At 42.0% G+C, this 18,120-nt stretch overlaps 2 protein-coding genes across 3 annotated transcripts in view; one reads left to right on the forward strand and one right to left on the reverse strand.

Moving 5' to 3' along the window:
• Nucleotides 1-9,662, reverse strand: part of LOC110978741 (dystrobrevin beta-like) — a 46,909-nt gene extending 37,247 nt beyond the window's left edge. The window contains exon 1 of one of the 2 annotated variants that reach the window (XM_022233981.2): nucleotides 9,481-9,662. In XM_022233981.2, coding sequence (XP_022089673.2) covers nucleotides 9,481-9,526 — 46 coding nt within the window. In that variant the 5' untranslated portion in view covers nucleotides 9,527-9,662. Of the gene's footprint in view, nucleotides 1-9,153; nucleotides 9,392-9,480 lie in introns of those variants that run through there. The other variant, XM_087148386.1, reaches the window with a different exon arrangement.
• A 219-nt stretch (nucleotides 9,663-9,881) lies between these two features.
• lmbrd1 (LMBR1 domain containing 1) lies at nucleotides 9,882-17,368 on the forward strand. Its single transcript, XM_022237547.2, has 16 exons — nucleotides 9,882-10,015; nucleotides 10,767-10,845; nucleotides 11,114-11,211; nucleotides 11,522-11,585; nucleotides 11,678-11,772; nucleotides 12,013-12,080; nucleotides 12,325-12,413; nucleotides 12,539-12,612; nucleotides 12,974-13,099; nucleotides 13,556-13,773; nucleotides 13,972-14,074; nucleotides 14,402-14,506; nucleotides 14,861-15,007; nucleotides 15,470-15,518; nucleotides 16,058-16,158; nucleotides 16,447-17,368. The coding sequence occupies exons 1-16, from the start codon at nucleotides 9,956-9,958 to the stop codon at nucleotides 16,558-16,560; spliced, it is 1,590 nt and encodes a 529-aa protein (XP_022093239.2). The 5' UTR covers nucleotides 9,882-9,955; the 3' UTR covers nucleotides 16,561-17,368.
• The last annotated feature ends 752 nt before the right edge of the window (nucleotides 17,369-18,120 follow it).

Consider the following 18,120-nt stretch of genomic DNA (forward strand, 5'->3'; position numbering starts at 1 on the left):
GTTACAGAAGTTTATGCAAATTTTGTATATTTACTGTCTTACCAGTTCTTGATTTAAGCAATAAATACTTTATAACACATTTTTTGGGGTACCATACACTAGTACATTCAGCTCTGAATGATGTACAAGTACATGTAGGAAGGGGGTGTTTTGTTTATTTGCCTTGGGTTAACACACTGTAATACCCCCTGATCAAGTCACCTGGAAGTGCGTGTACCATAAATCAAGGATTGGGTTGCCAACTATACCTCACATTCCGATCACTTCACTGGGTCCATAAAATATGCCCAAGGATGCTTCAGAGGGGAGAAACACAATCCGCCTTTTTAATGCTTGCATGACTGCGTTCCCTTTGTGAATTTGCAAAGACTTCTACACTTTGCATACTAAATGTACCACACATGAGCCAGAATTGATTACGACTGAAATCTGGACTCCGGAGAATTTTTTCTGAATGCATACACGCATAACTATGAGAAGAGCCAAATGCTCAGGTGTGATCACACATGTACATGTACATGTGCTGGTACAGTGTGTACATGTACATGTATGCACAGTAGTACATGTACTTGTAATTAACTCGTTATTGTCAACATGTACATGTATTGGTACAAACACAGGTTTATGTACATGTACATGCACCTGTGCATTGTACATGTCTGAATATTTAAGCCTGGTTTCCATATGATCGTAACGAACACCGACGGCACACAAGACGTCAAGACACAGACAGTTGTGGAAGAGACGCCGCACGGCGTCATTACACCCAAAAAAATTAAACAAAATGGCGTCAAAAACTCGGGAAATGTTTGCATACAATCCTTTTTAAACATGGACATGTATGTACAGGAATGTAGGTGGCAATACGCTTGAAGCCAAACTGATACTCTTGTTTGAAGTAATTTGTTAATGGTCATCCATTTTGTTGACAACTGGGGCTGCATATGCTAGCAATATAAGGAGAAAATGGACAAAACAAGTGGTACTAAGCGAGCTCTAGGGACATCGTTGTATGCCCGTCATGCCGGTGTGCATGTTTGTACAGGCCTACTCAATGACTCAACGCAGACAGTCAGCAAAGTTGAACTGACTCAACTTCACCGATTCATCTCTTGCTGGTTTGTGTATGTCTGGGTTACTGGCGACACTTCCGTTTGACATGTTTCCCTACATGTATGTCTCCGCTGCAGTTTGCGTCATGATTGCGTTGCTCTCTGCATTTCTTACGTCGATATGGAAACCAGGCTTTACATGAGTGGCTACATAAACACCTACATGTACATGTACAGTGTACAAGTAAAAACATCTGTACATGTACAGTACATGTACGTTGTAAACGCAGTACACGTACATACATGTACATGTACATTTAAGTACTGGGAACAAAACAGTATCCACATCACTTGCAACAGCCTGGTCATCTCCTGGCTGGGCCCTGCATGAACTTGAGGGGACATTCTCTGTTGTGAGGAATTTCAGGACCAAGTTGTGTCGATGGTAGTCTCTGCTCAGGAATGAATTTATCCCCACAATTACGGCCACCATTCAAGCAGCCTCCCCTGTGCAAAGACCTACAAGTACACGTGGTATATTTCCACAAACAGTGTACCGGTACATGTATGTCCAGGGCAGGTACGGTACAATGGAATGTGAACTGTGAGCAAAAGCCATCCACACATTGTCGTTTGTGGACTTACATGCACATGTACAGTACATGTACAGGTACATGTACACACTGTAGATAAACCAATGAGCTAATGGTATATGTACAGGTGGATAAACCAATGAGCTAACGGTATATGTACAGGTGGATAAACCAATGAGCTAACGGTATATGTACAGGTGGATAAACCAATGAGCTAACGGTATATGTACAGGTGGATAAACCAATGAGCCGGTCAACACAACAACATGAAAAATACCCTCTTTCTGGACAACAGATTCAGAGGCATTTGGGTGTGAGGGTTAAATCCATAGCAAAGGATTGATGAAAAGCAGTCAAGGGACTGGAACCACTGACACAAATCCAGCTTGAAAAAGTGTTTGCAGTGCAAAAGAAAATGAGTTTTTTCATGTCCATAGTGTGTACAAACATGTACATTGCATACGTGAAAGATACACGTACATTACATGTAGGCATCTTATAAGATGGCCCTTCCTTTCTCAAGTCACAGCACCAAAACCTGCCCAACGCATGCATCTCCAGCACACTGACAACACACCCCGATGCAAGTCTTCATCCAGCCTTCCTCTGCCAACATGCTGGCCAGAGGTGTTGGCGAGATCATCTTGTGACCTCATCGCACTCATCACCTCCTCGTCTCCCTCTTCACAACACCAGGATGCGGGGGGCCGCGTGCATGGCCGAGGGGCAAGTCTCAGGGGGCCAAGGGTGTTGGGTGTTTCTGAGTACGTCAGGCAAAGCTGAAGAGGGCCATCCAAGAAGCACCTTACGAGTCAGGTGGTACAATGAACCATGGGGGGGGGAACCTACCTTTAAACCTGGAGGTTTTCAATTTATTTTCACATTTCAACTGTACATGTAAACATGGTACCGGTAAATGTACAATGCACCTGCAGGACAGTGGCAGAAAGTTTTACAGCTAATACAAACTGTAAGCAGGAGTTTCTCGTGAATCTTTGCTTTTAATTTTACAGGATATGAAGATGTTACAGATGTTTTAAGTTCAACTACAGGTACACTGTACATGTACCGGCATGGGTATCATATATGAGCTACATGTACAACACTGGACCCATGAACCTGACACCAAGTACAGGTGCTTTTGTACTTAACTGTAGAGGTAAGTTTGAGAATCAAATTTTGCGAGATTTAATCTGGTACACCATCTTAAATTTAAGCGTCGAGTTTAAAAATACAAACGGGTGCCATTAAAACTACAGGCATGGAACATGCAAATTAGCACGGTGTACAGTGCATGTTCTTTCACAACAGAGTACACACATGTCCTCTCACCGTAAATATATATATACAATTATTTTTTAATTTATAATTCATGCATGTGCCCCTAGAGTGGACGATGCATGCTGCATTAACCCACAAGCCTTGTTTTGTGCATTAGACCAAAGAATAAACTTCGTACTGAGTGATGAATGCATGACTAACGATTCGTCTTAATATTTAATAATTAAACACAACCGGGGAACAAACCAGTACTCTGAGGGTTTTTCCTGTCAAGAGCATAAATTTACACATGTGTACGGTGTAGGCACTGTACTCTTCATACAGTTCACATCCCTGCAGCTTGTTTTTTCGCCACATTAATGCCGAACGTCAGTCAATACCACCCACAGTTCGTTTCAATAATTTCACACATCAAGAGAATGAAAGCACTGCAGTGTGATTTAATGCCATCCTTGACACCGGCTGAGATCAGTCACGGAACAAGTGATGCTTTAATGTTTGACACAAGCTCTGTTGATTAGGTTTACATGTAGTTTCATGGGTCCTGATGAGAAAACAGTTAAGGATTTGAATCCTGTATATGTAGTCATTTATAATTTGAACTCAAAAGAAATACTGTAGTGAATGGTTTAACAAGGGACAAAACTTCAAATGCAAGTTGAATGCTATACAAACAAATCCCTAGAATACTATAAATGTAATTAATTTGAATTAATCACCTCACAGAATACAGACAGTCACATTCACAACCTAATTGATTAGTGCTGATGGGAGCATGAATGTGCAAGGCACACACACTCTTTGATGAGCTGTGATGAATGCTGTTGGCTGACAAGGATGAATCAAGCTTTAAAATTTGTCGCCTGAGTGAAACCATTGAGGTTTATTCACTGGCAAGAATTACATAATGGTCTCTGAGACTCCGTCAACACAACTAATGCTTGCCCCTCGATATTTAATCACACACACGATTTGGCTACGGGCGCCCGGGATTCTGGTAGATAATCCCTTCGTGTGGAGAACGTCCGCGCGGTAATTTGGCAACCGCACAAATTACACCGTCTAAGAAACCTCCGTCCACGCCCACACGATTACCGCACTGGCTGTAATTAGGGCACCGGCTCTCGCGGGATACCGAGCTGTAGGACACGAGCAAAATAACATCAGAGTGTTTGGACTCCTTCTGTGAAGCATGAGCAGCTGAACTGTGCATGGGTTTATACTGTGAGGATCAGGCCCTCTGAGCGAGGATGGATGGAATGTGTCTTCACATTCTTAAACAAATTGGATTGCCAATAGACTTCCTATGTACATGTATTTTCTAGGTTAAGCAGTCGACCATCACTGATTTTCTTTTCTTCTGTTTAGCTGACGCTACATGTACCAACTACAGGCAAGTCCATATCACAAGAATGTAACCCTTACATTAGACTACACTGTTTATGCTATATGTACATGTATTGTGCATCTTATGTCAGAGAAATTTTTATCTGGTTGGTTTACCAGCTGTGATTAGATTACACATTTGGTGATGGTGTGAAAACAAACAAATCATCCAATGTTGTGAAGTATCTACCTACATTGCACATGTAAGTTGCACAGCTGAAGTCTATGATACACGTGCCTACATTGTAAGTGTACCACTGCACTGAACATAAATGTATACATGAAGTAAAACATGTTCTGTTCCACACAGAGGTAAAGAACAGCCCAGTAGCATACCGCCGTACATGTGGCGGTATTTTTCCAACCGTGTACATGTACGTACAGTGTAAAAGACAGCATAATGTTAATAATGTGCACGTGTGCAATATCTGAACATAATGCAACCTACATGTACACGCTACACAAACCAAAACTAATATACATGTACCATGTACATACATGCGTGTACATGTGTCAAAACATGAATCTGAATGTGCACGAATATTTGTAATACGTGTATTTCCCAGACATGCCGGATGGGAAACCCTAAATTTATCCTACATAAAGCCTTACTATATCTCTAAATTATGGTACGGTTAACTTGAACATGCACAAGCAATTGTAACTTGCACAACATAACGTTACACGTACCGGCACGTGTTTGTATAACGTGTAAAGTGAAGGAAGAATGTTGTACATACATGTACATCGTACCGGGGGGGGGGTACGTACATGTACAAATGTACATCTAAATCTCTGCTCTCAATTTGAAGATTTCACAATGACCTTTCCGGCTTGCTTCCAATTACAGTGCAATGCACTTCTTGGATTACTCATGGACTACACACAAACACATATCAGGACATCTACAATACCCTCCAGGCCCTTTTTTATGTTAATGTATACATTTTTTTCCCCTCTACTACTAAGAAGGCACTCTTCAGTTTCCAAAGTGTGCACACTGTACAGTGTATATGTACATGTACATGTACATGTACATGTATGTACGTGTACATATGTGTACATTGTACATGTCACAAGTTTAGGGCCAGGGAAAGAAACCCACATGTACATGTACATGTATTACCAGTACATGTGTAGTTTCTCTGAAAGACATAAGGAACTTGATCAGAATTTGCACGATTGATTAAAAGCCAGCTACATGTGTACTGGCACAAGTACCAGTGAGCCTTCTGGGTACAAACATCTACATCTTACCCCTTATGGTAAAAAAAACCAAACACATACAGTAGGCCATGTGCTTACTACGCATGCACATGCACATCACAGAACACTGTCCAGGACTCATGCACATGTACACATGACATCCAATGCAATACAAGTGCACACATGTACACCAACTAGAATTTCTCTTCTGTTACACAGTTGTGGCGGGGATTGCTAGATTCTTTTCTCCTTCCTCTGGTAATGTGTCTGGGGACTGACTGCCTGAGTACATTGTAGATGATTGATGGCCTTAGGCACGTGTGCATCTCATTACTGTAATGTGCATCGTCTACTGGCGTTGGTGTTTGCATGAAAAAACAGAATGAAGAAAGGGGAAAAAAATCGGAGAGAGCACATGTACTAAATTGGAACGACTTTAATAAACCAGCATGCTTTTTGGAGAGTGCAACTGTGGAAAGAATTCATTTCTTTTGAACTGAAAAATCATTTCTAAAAGCATTAGATGTAAACTGATGACTTTTCTAATCACGCTTTCACGGCTTTAGTCAATGATGCGTAACAGGTAAGGAAATGTTCAAGTTTTGAACTCCAAGCATCTCTCTAATGCCTTTGTGCTTACTCATGTACATGTACACTAACAAAACGTAACTCAGTGGCACCAAACGCATGTGCGTGTACATGCGTTTATGTGACCGGCTCTAGAAAAATGGGTAATAAGTCACCAGATTCAGGTTGTCAGTTTTTTATATGGCTGGACTGAGTACATCAAAAACTACAATTTGATTTATGAATGACCCTTGTAGTGCGCTGCGTTCCAGAGATATTTAGACATTTGTATATATCCACATTTTCTGATTCAATAAAAGCTTTTTTCAGGAAAAAGTTCAAAAAGTGTAGCACTTGGAAACACAATGCTATGTAGGATTTCCTACTGAATGATCCATTTTTCATCTTTATTCATCAGTATCCATGTTTGTAGTCACAAATTCTGAAAACATAAATGTTATACAAGCTAATAGAGGAAAAAACACAAAATCACAGTTTTGAAGACATTTTGCCCTCTCCAAATAGAAGAGGCCATAACATATTTTGGAACTGCGCGACTTATTACCCTTTTTTGCAGAGCGGGTCACATACATGTACATGTACAGTGTACATGTGCTTGCATGTGCTCTCACAGCGTCTCGGCAGGGAAATTCATGTGGCGGAGTTTATGGCAAAGGAGCAGGCACTGATGAGTTTATACATACATGTACATGTACATGCATTGTACTGTTCCTAAATCATTATGTACAACGTACATGTAATGTGCATATGTACAGGTGTACCTGTACCATAACACCAACATGGTTTTACTTGAAGCTCAACGGTGCTGGCTCATAAATATTCATAATAGCTGGCAAGGTGTTGGAATGCAGCAGGCAAGAGTTGAAACTTGTGCAATAATCACAGCTGCGTGCGCAATCACTGAACACTTGCACAGACACAAGTCTGTATTATGACATGCTAAAGATCAATATCAGGGGATTGAGATATGTACATGTACACTGTACATTGTACCCGATATGTGTACATGTACACCAAATGGTCGATCAATATTGCTAAAAGCACACAGTACATTGTAAGCATGATATTGTATGGCATATTGCATGTACTGGTACCACATGAACATGTACATGGTCAATCTTAGTGCACACATTTGGACATGTTTATGCACATACCAATATAGAGTACATGTACATGTACATGTATGTGTACACCCATGTACATGTACATGTACTTGAATGTGACAGTTCTGAACATGTTCCCACAATCTACAGTTGTACATGGACGGGTATCTTATTCTATCTAATCTGTTCAATAGGGTGGTGCCAGACTATTAGGGGTTCCTTCACCTTCCATCTCTGCAGCCCAGGTTCGAATCCTGGCCCGGTCTACATGTGGATTGGGTTTTCAGTCCCTACCTGATTCTGTGGGTTTTACCCAGAATATTCCTCTGGGGTTTTCCTCCCACCTCTACAACTGTAACTGCTTCTCACTGTCTCCTCTCTACAGGTTTCTTTAAGGCTCGCTACACATATACCAGTACCTTGAAGTGCCTAGGATTCTCCGTTGAAGAATCCTTGGTGCCATTACCAGAAATTCTATAATAAAATTACAATAATGAAAACAACAATTTTGGCGATGACCACTTGTAATAAGCCATTTGAGAGTTAAATTTCAATAAAATCTGGTACACCGAGTCCTTTAAATTCACATGAACATTTAACAACTTGAATTCTCCATACTAAAACCACTGTTGCTATACCTCGTAATTCAAGGCAAGCTTTTGCTTACAACTACACATGTAGTTACAGTGTGTACGGTACATAAGAGATGCCTTCCAACAATACACTGTTCTCAATGGAGAAGGACGGCACCAAGGAACCAATCCATTCCAGAGATGGTGGTTGCTATGCAAAAGCTTGCCCAGAATCACGAAGTACATGTATAGCAACAATGTCTTTAGTCTGGGGAATTCAAATCATTATGTTTATGTGCAATCAGGTAACACAGTGTACATGTACGAGATTTCATTCAAATTGAACTCGCAAGAGGCTTACTGGCTCTTGGCTTTCACATGTTGTTACGATATCAGGCTAGAATTTTCAAAGAAAACAGAACAACTTCTTTTTAAATCAATAGTGCTGTACAATAGTGAGATACATGTACATGCACCACTTGTTCATCTTCACAAACAATGGGGCGACATTCTTTGAAAACAAATTTATAACTGAATTATTTCCACCAAAGGAACAGGCTTCTGTGTGAGCATTAAACACAAATTTGAAATGTGAAAGGAGATCTTCGGTTGCCTGGATGAAGGAGGTACATGTAAGCACTTACGCCCTTTTACCAGGAAGCATGATCACTGCAAAAAAAAATTTCCCCGCAAAAGGACATATGTATGCAACTATTTCATTTGAATGTAAAATAAAGATTTCTTTGCAAAACTCTCAGAAAACAAATTCCCAAATCATTTGATAAGTTGTTCAAAGGTTGCTTTTTGCACAGCCTGTATACATACTCTCTCATCATCTGAAGACCAAGTTAGGCAAGTGCTAGTATGTCCTTGTCAATACAACAAACAATGCAATATTGGAAATAGTTTTGTACACGGACATCACTTAACACCCTGTGCACAAACCCTATGAGACTGGTCTGAATTTTTTTTTCTAAGTAGGCACAGGCTCACTAGGCACTAATAAATTTAACTTTTCAGGACATTTTACCACTTTCTGATGGCTATTAAACTACTGCAAATGAAAATTAGTGATGTCCGTGCCTGAATATGGAACTCTTACTGCAAAAAGTGCAATATTCATCAGTGTTTATCCAGGCTTACCAACTATGCCAACCGACAAAGAGTTGCCAGTGTCATCAATACAATCAGGTGACAATGAGACAATGCAATGTCTAACCCCAGAACTGTGGGGTCCGACGTCCGCCCTGGGAGTCGGACCCCACAATTCTGGGGGTATGCGATGTTTACAAATACAATGCATTCGCCAATATACAATAACTGACCAACCGTGCCAGGCCGACCCAAAAATGACAAAGTACCGGTAGCCTACCATGCCTAGTACATCTTGCCAAGGACAGGTTCCCTGAACATACATGTGCATACACAAGACTAAAGAAGAGAAGAGACTAACATATCAAGCAAGATATGCAAGCCCGCCGGACGCCGCGAGGTTAGCTACTGTACTGTGTAAGCCCGCGCAGCGCGTCTGCCCGGCCCATCCCATTCACTGACCACCCCCTAGGTCACTTGTACATGTACAACATGTAGGCCTAGGCTATAGTATCATAACTTATCAAGATGCAAGTCTCCTCGAAGTCGTATCATTCGTAAGTCGCATCATCATTTGCAACTCAAAAACCTCGGCACACACACTTACCATGAGTCCCAGCAGCCCCTCTCAGTGACTCGGTGACCTCCGGCATGGCTCCGTTCGTCTCCGCAAATTCCTCTGAGAAGCACGTCGATTTCCTTGGGCAAATATGTCCGGAAACTATCACAGTGCCGAATCAAATTCTGCGCATAATAATTTCCCGCACCAAAGCTTAAGATTTACGAGTGGCGATTTACATACAACGCCCTCTTTCGGTAGGAGTGTTGACAAACTGTGACCCCAGGCCATTTTTTTTTTTGGAATGTACCATCACCATTTTAGGAGTACATAACTTTTGAGAGAATAATCAAATTTTGTTTTTGATGAAATCTACGCAGAAAGTTTTAGAGCTTACCCTGATATCCAACAACTGAAATATCGTTTGTTTCTTTCAAGTATTATTCTTGAATTTTTAGAGATACATTATTTACACCCGTTCGTTAAGTAGAATCGCCCAAATAGCATAACATTGAAAACAAACATGGCGATCCCTGTTGAAGTACCACTGATCACTTGGGGATCATTTGGAGTCTCTTTTGTGGTAAGTTCTTGTGTGGAGAAAGTTGTACTCAGAGAAATTAACTTCATGTAGTTGTTTGACATAAATTGCGTTGCTTTAATGTAGGCAATGAGATATGATAAAAACTACCACCTGATTGGCGAATATTGTCACTGAATGTGCGAAAAAAAGAAAAGCATGTGATCATGATGTGGGCCTACCTGTCATGCCCGTCGTGCCTACCTAGTACCTGGGCATGCCAGAAAACTGGGGGGTTCGTCATAAGCCTTACCATACTTATCGCAAATGCTGCAGGGGTGATTTTGCACAATGGTAGAAAGGCATTGTTGGAAGGAAAAAGGGGCGATGTTTGCTCCTTTTTCTTTCCCACAATGCCTTTCTACCATTGTGCAAAATCACCCATGCAGTATTTGGGATAAGGCTTAAGTTAAGTTATGTTCAGCGTCAGCAGGAGTGCAGCATACTATGAATCCCACAGTTCTGGGAATAATATAATGCATGTCATTTGGTAATTATGTAGGCCCACATTGGTGAACATGATGAACGTGCCATGTTGAAAGTGGATTTCATTTCAGAGTCCTCGTCTTTAATAATTCAATTTCCGAAGTTGTTAACAAATTATCTTTAACGTGCGTGACTTTACACAGTATAGTCACCAGGTCCCTAATTTTGTCCCTTACTGTGAAAACCAATCAGACTTGACAATAGGTGGCCAAATTAGTGACCTGGCGACTATATGGTCACAAACGTTTGTTCCTCTACTGGCTTACAGGTGGCACTGCTGTTTGCCGTGTACTACATCTGCCATTTTCAGGGTAAAAGACACAGGGAACGAAGTACAACTGTCACAGGTAAAATAAAAAGGCGGGGGTAGAAAACAGTCTGATTAAAATAATGTTAGAACTTAATCTTCTGTTTTAACATTTTTTATTTACATCTTCGCAAGAAAACAGGAATTGATTTTTCACTACAAGTGTCATCTTGTTTGACCTCTTAAGCTTTCCATGCCAACATGCCTTAGCAATTCACTTTTGATAATGAGCAGGGGTAGTTTTGTTTTTTAAAAATGGAGGTGTTACAAGTTTGTAATTGATTGTCGTCGTTAATTTTTCCCACCAGCTGTTTTGGCACTGACAGTGGCCATTTTGACTGTTGCCCTTGTGCCCATAGACATCTTCTCCGTCTCATTCTTGAAGAACGATGATGGGACTTACAAGGTCTGTGTGAAGATTTGCATGTTGGCTGAGGATTTCAGTGAATGAATACATGTACATGTAGCAGCAAACAACATGAAAACTGAACCAACGGCTGGATTTGAGTCTAGTGATTGTTACTTGAGATTCTCACCAGTTGATTTTGTACAATTTTTAAGCAGACACCTCCACGATCCAGTGAATTTTCCTCCAAAACTTAAGATGCGTATTGTTTTGATTTACATCCATTCAGGAAAAAAAAAGTAGTTTCAAAGCCTGTGAGAAATTCTGTATCTTTCTCTGACTAACGCTGGTTTAGCCATTTTTCTTGTAGGAGTGGGCGGAATCCAATGCCACAAGGGAGTACATCACTGACACCTTGCTGTACTCTTACTACGGTGAGCGTCTTAAAAATGATGTCCGTATTCATTCTCCCTTCCCTCCATTCATTAAGATGAACAAGTTTTGTAATGCATGTTTCTCCCCACAGTGTTGTACGGATGCATTGCGTTTTTCGTCTTTCTGGCCATTCCATTCATGATTTTCTACTACGAGGAGCAAGATGAAGAAACAACCACCAAAGAGGTACAGAGTACGATCAAAAGCATTTCAAGTTTGAAGAAAGATCTAAGACAAGTAGCTGCCAACTGCTGACTGTCCTGAAATACATAATGTTAAAGAATGCTACATTTCGATTCTCCCAGGATCTTTCCTAAAGGTAGGCTTGGATTGAAAAGTCAGGTCCTCTGACTGGTAAGCACAGTTTAAATTTGGCCAGATGATATGAGGAGCTTTTGTAAAATGTCTGTGTTTTCGTCTACGTAGAGAATTTGTGGAGCTATCAAGTACACTGCCTGCTTCGTGATATCTGCTGCTGTTCTGCTCGTCATTGGGTGAGCCGTTACCACGTTTTCTCAACAACGTACATGAGCTTTCGGCCCCTAACTAACCAGTTGAGGTGTTTTCACTCAGAAAATGCATAAGTGCTTTTCAAACAGAAAAGAAAAACCGAAGTATGAAAGATTCGGATAAAATTAGTGAATATGGCAACAGATGATCAAAACTATTCCCTTCAGAAGGAACACTGAGCAACAAATGTCATTTGTTGATGTTAACGGTTTATTTGCTCATTTCCAGAGCCTTTGTTCCACTACAAGAGATACCCAACCGAAACGCCACAAACTGGGAGGATTTTGAGTACCTTCTGACGGAGTTTGGCAAAAGTAGTGAGTTCCTGTCGCTCCCTTTGACGTAGTCACTGTCATCTCTCCGTGTAAAGAGATATTCACATTTTTTTTCTCACGAATCTGTACATTTTATGGTGAGTTGTTTTCTTTTTGTTTGGTTTCAGAGGGAGAGACTGCTCTGTATTTTCTCATCGGCTTTGTCACTCTGATAGGAATGCTGGGACTCATCTTCTACACGGTTAGTCTTCTAACTTGTGCGTTCAAAATTAAAGTTGCCATCAAGTCTGTCATATGTCAGTCTCTTATCTCTTGCATGTCAGTCAGTCTTTCAGTACATAACGTCAGAAGCTCTTCAAACTGACTTGGACAAAATGCCATTTTCAGTCATTTTTTGTTAATTCCCTGTTACTTGTGATCGAATATGTGACGTGACTGATGTTTGACTAACTTCAAACTCAATTAAAAACTCCAAACCAAATGCCTCCCACAGGATCAGTAAGAAAAGATCTCTGTATCTGGGGGTTAATGTGCGTATGGTTGCACAAGAACGCATTTGGGAGTCGGGTAACCAACGAAAGCCTGCTGTGTTTCTCCTTCAGGCCTACGGCGTCACTGCCCTGCCCGTTGACCTCATCAAAGGTCGTCGGAGTGCCGAAGAGGAGTTGGAGGATGTACAAGAGACCGCTTCTGCAAACCGAGACCGGGTCCGGACACTCCGACGGAAGGTAAGAAGGGGTGCTGTTGGGGACGTTGATTGCTGAGCGTTTCCAGCGATCCTGCAAGAAATTCCAAAGCATACTCGCTCAGCTGGCACCCACGATTTCGTTAAAGTATCCTCTGCATCCAGGTGACTTTTGTCAAGTTGAGCGGACGACTAGCGAGACATATCCACCTGAAGGCTTTGAGTCCTACTTGATTAGAATTCTTAGGCTTTTTCCAAATTCTTGCGTGAAGGCCATCAAATAACAGGTGTGTCTATGGCAAATGTGCTAGGCCACGAGCCAACAGCTTCCACGAGCATCTGATCTGTAGCGCTGGACAGCTCTCAACACTGCATGCAACAAAACATCAGGTCACTAGCTACGTCGTACTTTCCTCCGTCCAAGGCTATCTCTTCAGCGTGTAGGTCCAAACACGACATCTCAGCATATTGTTTCTCATTGAATATTTTCATGTCGCAGCGTCGCCGAGGCAGAAACCTCTCGACCACCGAGCGCCGTCATCTGAACGACCTGAAAGACGAGGAGGAACTGATCCAGCGGAAAGAGCGCCACCTGGTGGCCATCCAGCAGAAACTCTGCTACAGGTGCGCTTGGGTATGGCGCCCTCTGCAGGTCATCATCGGGATTGTTCTCATACTGGTGGCCATACTGGTGTTCGGCTCTCTACTTATCAGCAGGTATCTATCAGCTCGGTTTATCAGCTTCTTACACGGTCATCAGAGGGGGGCCACACACCTTTCTTCGTTTGCTCGGGCGATAGTTGCCGACTTCTTTGAGCTCGGATATTTTTCATAGTTTCAGATGCTAGTATTATGCTCTAATTTGTCCAAGTTTCTTCATTAAACCTAACCTGATTCACTGCCCCTTCTTTCCAGCTTGGATCGTCTTTTGCACTCGCTAGGCTACAAGACAGGCTACATTCTGACAAAGAGCACTTTGCCTAATCCCGTAGACATGCTCTTGGTGGTCATGCAACAGGTTTGTGCCAACCTTGCTTCAAATCCAATGAAAGTGACAGAGTTACCTCACGGACATGGCCCCTGATCTAAGCCATACCTGTTGATTGTAAACCCAGTTGATGCTTGGTAGAACACTAGACCTGCAGTCCAGCGGTCTCTGGTTCAACTCAGAGCCTTGCCAAATTTTTGTTGTTAGAGATGCATTCAGACTTGTGCTGAGTGAGTCAACTGACTCCTTTGTCATCGGAAAATAATACAATAACCCAGCAGAACCTCAAAGCCTCGGGTTCAGTTCTCCACTTAGGCAAAATTCTGCTTTACGGTAACTCGTAAACTTTCTTTGTAGGTATTTCCTTTGGACTACATCGTGTTTGTCGGCCTAGTCCTCTTCTTCATCTACTCATCGATGGCCGGTATCCGCAGGATCGGAATTTGGTTTTTCTGCGTCAAGGTACGCATCTTCAACACCTTTCTCTCAATTCAGAAAGTTAACTGTCATTTGTAATGATCAAAGCACCCAAACCTGTACCTGGTTTGAATGATGCAGTTTCATTCAATTTCAAAAGTTATTGTTGGTGATTTCTAGGGCTAAAAGGCATACACTTTCAGATGAAGGCTATGCTAATGAGCTGCTCTTTAGGCCATTTTAGGACTCGTGAAGAGGAACAAGTAGCCTCTTAAAAAAAATCTACATCAGTCATTTTCTTTTCTGTTAGAGGTTCAACCTTGAAAAATACATTCCCATTGCAATTGACGGTGTTGGCTTGATATCCTTTTGACTGGCCTCCACTCTCTTTCCACCTAGATGTACAAGATTCGGCCTCACCATACCAAGCCACAAGCTCTCCTCTTCCTCTGCATGTATCTGATGTTTCTCCTCTTGGCCGTCAACGTCATGCTCTATAACTTGGCACCAGACTACATGACCTACGGACACCAGAAATTCCTCCCGGTATGTTGCACGCCGGCATGTCTCTCTTTCAGAGCAGGCCGTGCAAAGCCGCAGAATTTTGATGAGAGCTGCTTCCATTTCTTGAACACTGTTGCCTTGATTGCCACCACCCCTACCTGAGAGTTCACCATCTTAACCCCACCACACCGTCTCCAGCACCGCCATCACCTAGGACTCATCACCACCGTCACCTATGTTAGAACCATCACCATGACTATTGCTGGCTTCTCTGCTGCTACTTCTTCAACACAGTCTCAATATCACCCTACAACCGCCACCCCCATCCCCCTACCACCACGCCCGCCACCACGCCCACCACCACGCCCGCCACCACGCCCACCATCTTAATCATCTTCCCCATCCTCATTTTAAATAACCCTTACGCAGGCTGCCTCGCCTCTTCCGAGTTAGCTGTTTACATGGGTCTTTTTTTTTTCAATTTGTACACCCTGTTGTGACTAGGACAATTCTAGTGAACCGGAACAGTGCACGACGTCCGAGTCAAGCTCAGGTATGCCTCTCTGTCCTTCCAGATGACAGGTTCATAGCTTTTGACCCGTGCAAAATTAATTTGGGAAACAAGTAAACGTGTAGATTCTCATTATCAGAAAATAGCCGTGTAAATCGTTTTTCACCCGGCATTCGTTTTCTGCACTGTGCAAGTAAACCTGAGTTCATTCTACCGTTTTATGAGTTATGAGTCCTTTTGCGACTCTTGTTCATGATCACAGCAGTAAATCCTGAACCAATTAAGTCCAAGGGAGTTCAAACTTCAAAAGCTCAACTCTGCTCTGACATACGCTTGATTCTATTCTAGACAATAACAGCCTAACATCTGACCTTGAGATATATCCGAATCAAAGCCTGGACGTGTGCCCCTTTCAGAGTGGGGGCTTAGGTTGTAACTTAACAGGTACCCAGATAACTGGATACACCCTACACAGGCAGGGGCTAATTGGCTGCCAAGTTTGAGCGCACACATTCATTTACCTGTTCCTTTTAGTAGAACGTGACTACATCGCCTTTGTTTTCTTAATTTTGCCTGTGCAGATTGCACCATGACAGTCACCATGGGGTTGATGACCAAGTTTGTTTTCCAGCTCTGGTTTTTTGGAGCCTGTTACTACTGGGCCAACTGGGTCTTTCTTGGGGTTAGTTCACCAACTTGTATTTTTACAATTTCCCATAAATGTTGGTGTACATTGTATGAGAGTTTTTCATTTTAATCTAAAATTTTTGTCTACCAAGTGTGAGGCCCGTTAAAATTTATTTTGAGAAACATTGAACTTTATGGAGAACTAGATGATGCCAGTTCTTTCTCACACATTCTTTTAGAATTAGTCTTCATTTGCAGCAGTTGAGCACCTAAAAGGATAGCAGACAGACTGTTTCAGCAATTTGTTAATCGAAACGTTCTCTCTCTTTTTGGTTCTTTATAGTTCATCCTCATTGGCTTGATCATCTCGTTGCTACGGCGGCGGCGCTCATCCATCGAGGACCAAGTGGACTCCTCAGACAGCGAGGACAGCGACGAAGAAATGCTCACTCCATGAAGCAGAAAGATCTATAAACAGAAGAACCGTTACCTCGCCATACCATTTTTTGTTCACATGTTAAATCTTTACAAGCATGAGGGTTCCCAAAACCAGTGCAATTTCAAGCTATTCCAAAAAATCAGTAATCGAATGTATATTGGTATCCATAATATTGGAGCACATATGTACCTCTTTTCTCAGAACAGGTGAATAACAAAGCAGAGTGTCGATATCTACATAGCATGTGGTATTCTGGGTGCTGTATCTGAAGGAGTTGGACAGAACTCAATGTGTACGACTGTACATAATTGTGAGCCCTTTGTTTATTGCTCCACTGCCCTTTGTCTCAGAAAAACACTTAAGACCACTTTTTGGTAACACTGTAGTGTATATATACTGTTTTTTGTGCAAAGAATGCTAAATCCTCTGATTTCAAGTCTTACTTTGACATCTTGCTGCTCGGCAGCCGGCTGGCAACCAGATATCACATGATCAATAAACCCGCCAAGTTTTTAAGCAGATGTCCAGGGGTGTGAATGATTAGTCCGTTGAATTCGATTCAACAGAAGTTACTTCAAGGCGATAGATTCTGTAGGCCATATTAATGCTTTGATAACATCTCTGCCCCACATTTATTTTAAGTATTGTCACAGGCTCACTGACGAGCTTTTGAAGACATTAAAATGTGTGTTCTTAGTCATGCACGGTATTCCTGTCAGGATAGTGTTCAGGGTTGGCAGATAACATTTCTCGAGGAGGAACTTGTGTTCTGTGCCATCAAGAATATAGTTGTGTAATAAACCGGTTACAAAACAACGTGATGTTATATCGAAGTAAGATTTGCGTTTTGTTTTTGTATTTGTGACAAAAATTGATATATTTATCAAAGATGATAACTAGATCTGGGCCCCGTTTCATGGCGCTGCTTACCGCAGAATTCTGCGCTTACGATCTCCATTGTGCGCGAACAGCGCAAGCAGAAAAATTCTGCGCTAACCTTTAAGCACAGAATGCTTAGTTACGGGATGTACGCATGCGCACAAGCCAAGCTTCCTCGCTAACCCGTGGCAACCGTGAAATACGCTCACTGTTAGTAGGAAAATTGTTATGCGTTGTTTAGCAGAAAAAATTGCTTGACGGTTCAATAGGTGGACATCAGTTCGGTAGATGTTACCCTTGATGTAGGATTGTGAAATTAAACAACCTTTATCGGGTGTCCTAAGTGGAGGCCCCTAGAATGATATGCCGCACGTGTTTCTGACGAGTAAGTAATTAGTATTTTGCCACTGACCCCGTCAGATCTCGCTTTTCATTAATTTGATTTGTCGGAAGTTAATGCCTTCTGGATATGAAGATATACTCCCCGTCAGTCTCACATCTGAAGCTTTCTCAGCGGAGTCACATTCAATTACTACGGGGGGGGCTCTATCCTTAGCAGACATATGCAGTCGGATTTAAGCAACCTATACGGTTAGTCAAAGACGCCAACGGATTCAAGAAAACCTCATGCGATACTCTGTGCAGTGCACTGATATCCGATTCGAAATCTCTTTTCTTCAAACATGTTGAGTGGCGGTT

This window comes from Acanthaster planci, linkage group LG18 (assembly GCF_054643075.1).
Source record: "Acanthaster planci isolate LZ-2023a linkage group LG18, COTS_SCS, whole genome shotgun sequence".
NCBI classification, from domain to species: Eukaryota; Metazoa; Echinodermata; class Asteroidea; order Valvatida; family Acanthasteridae; genus Acanthaster; species Acanthaster planci.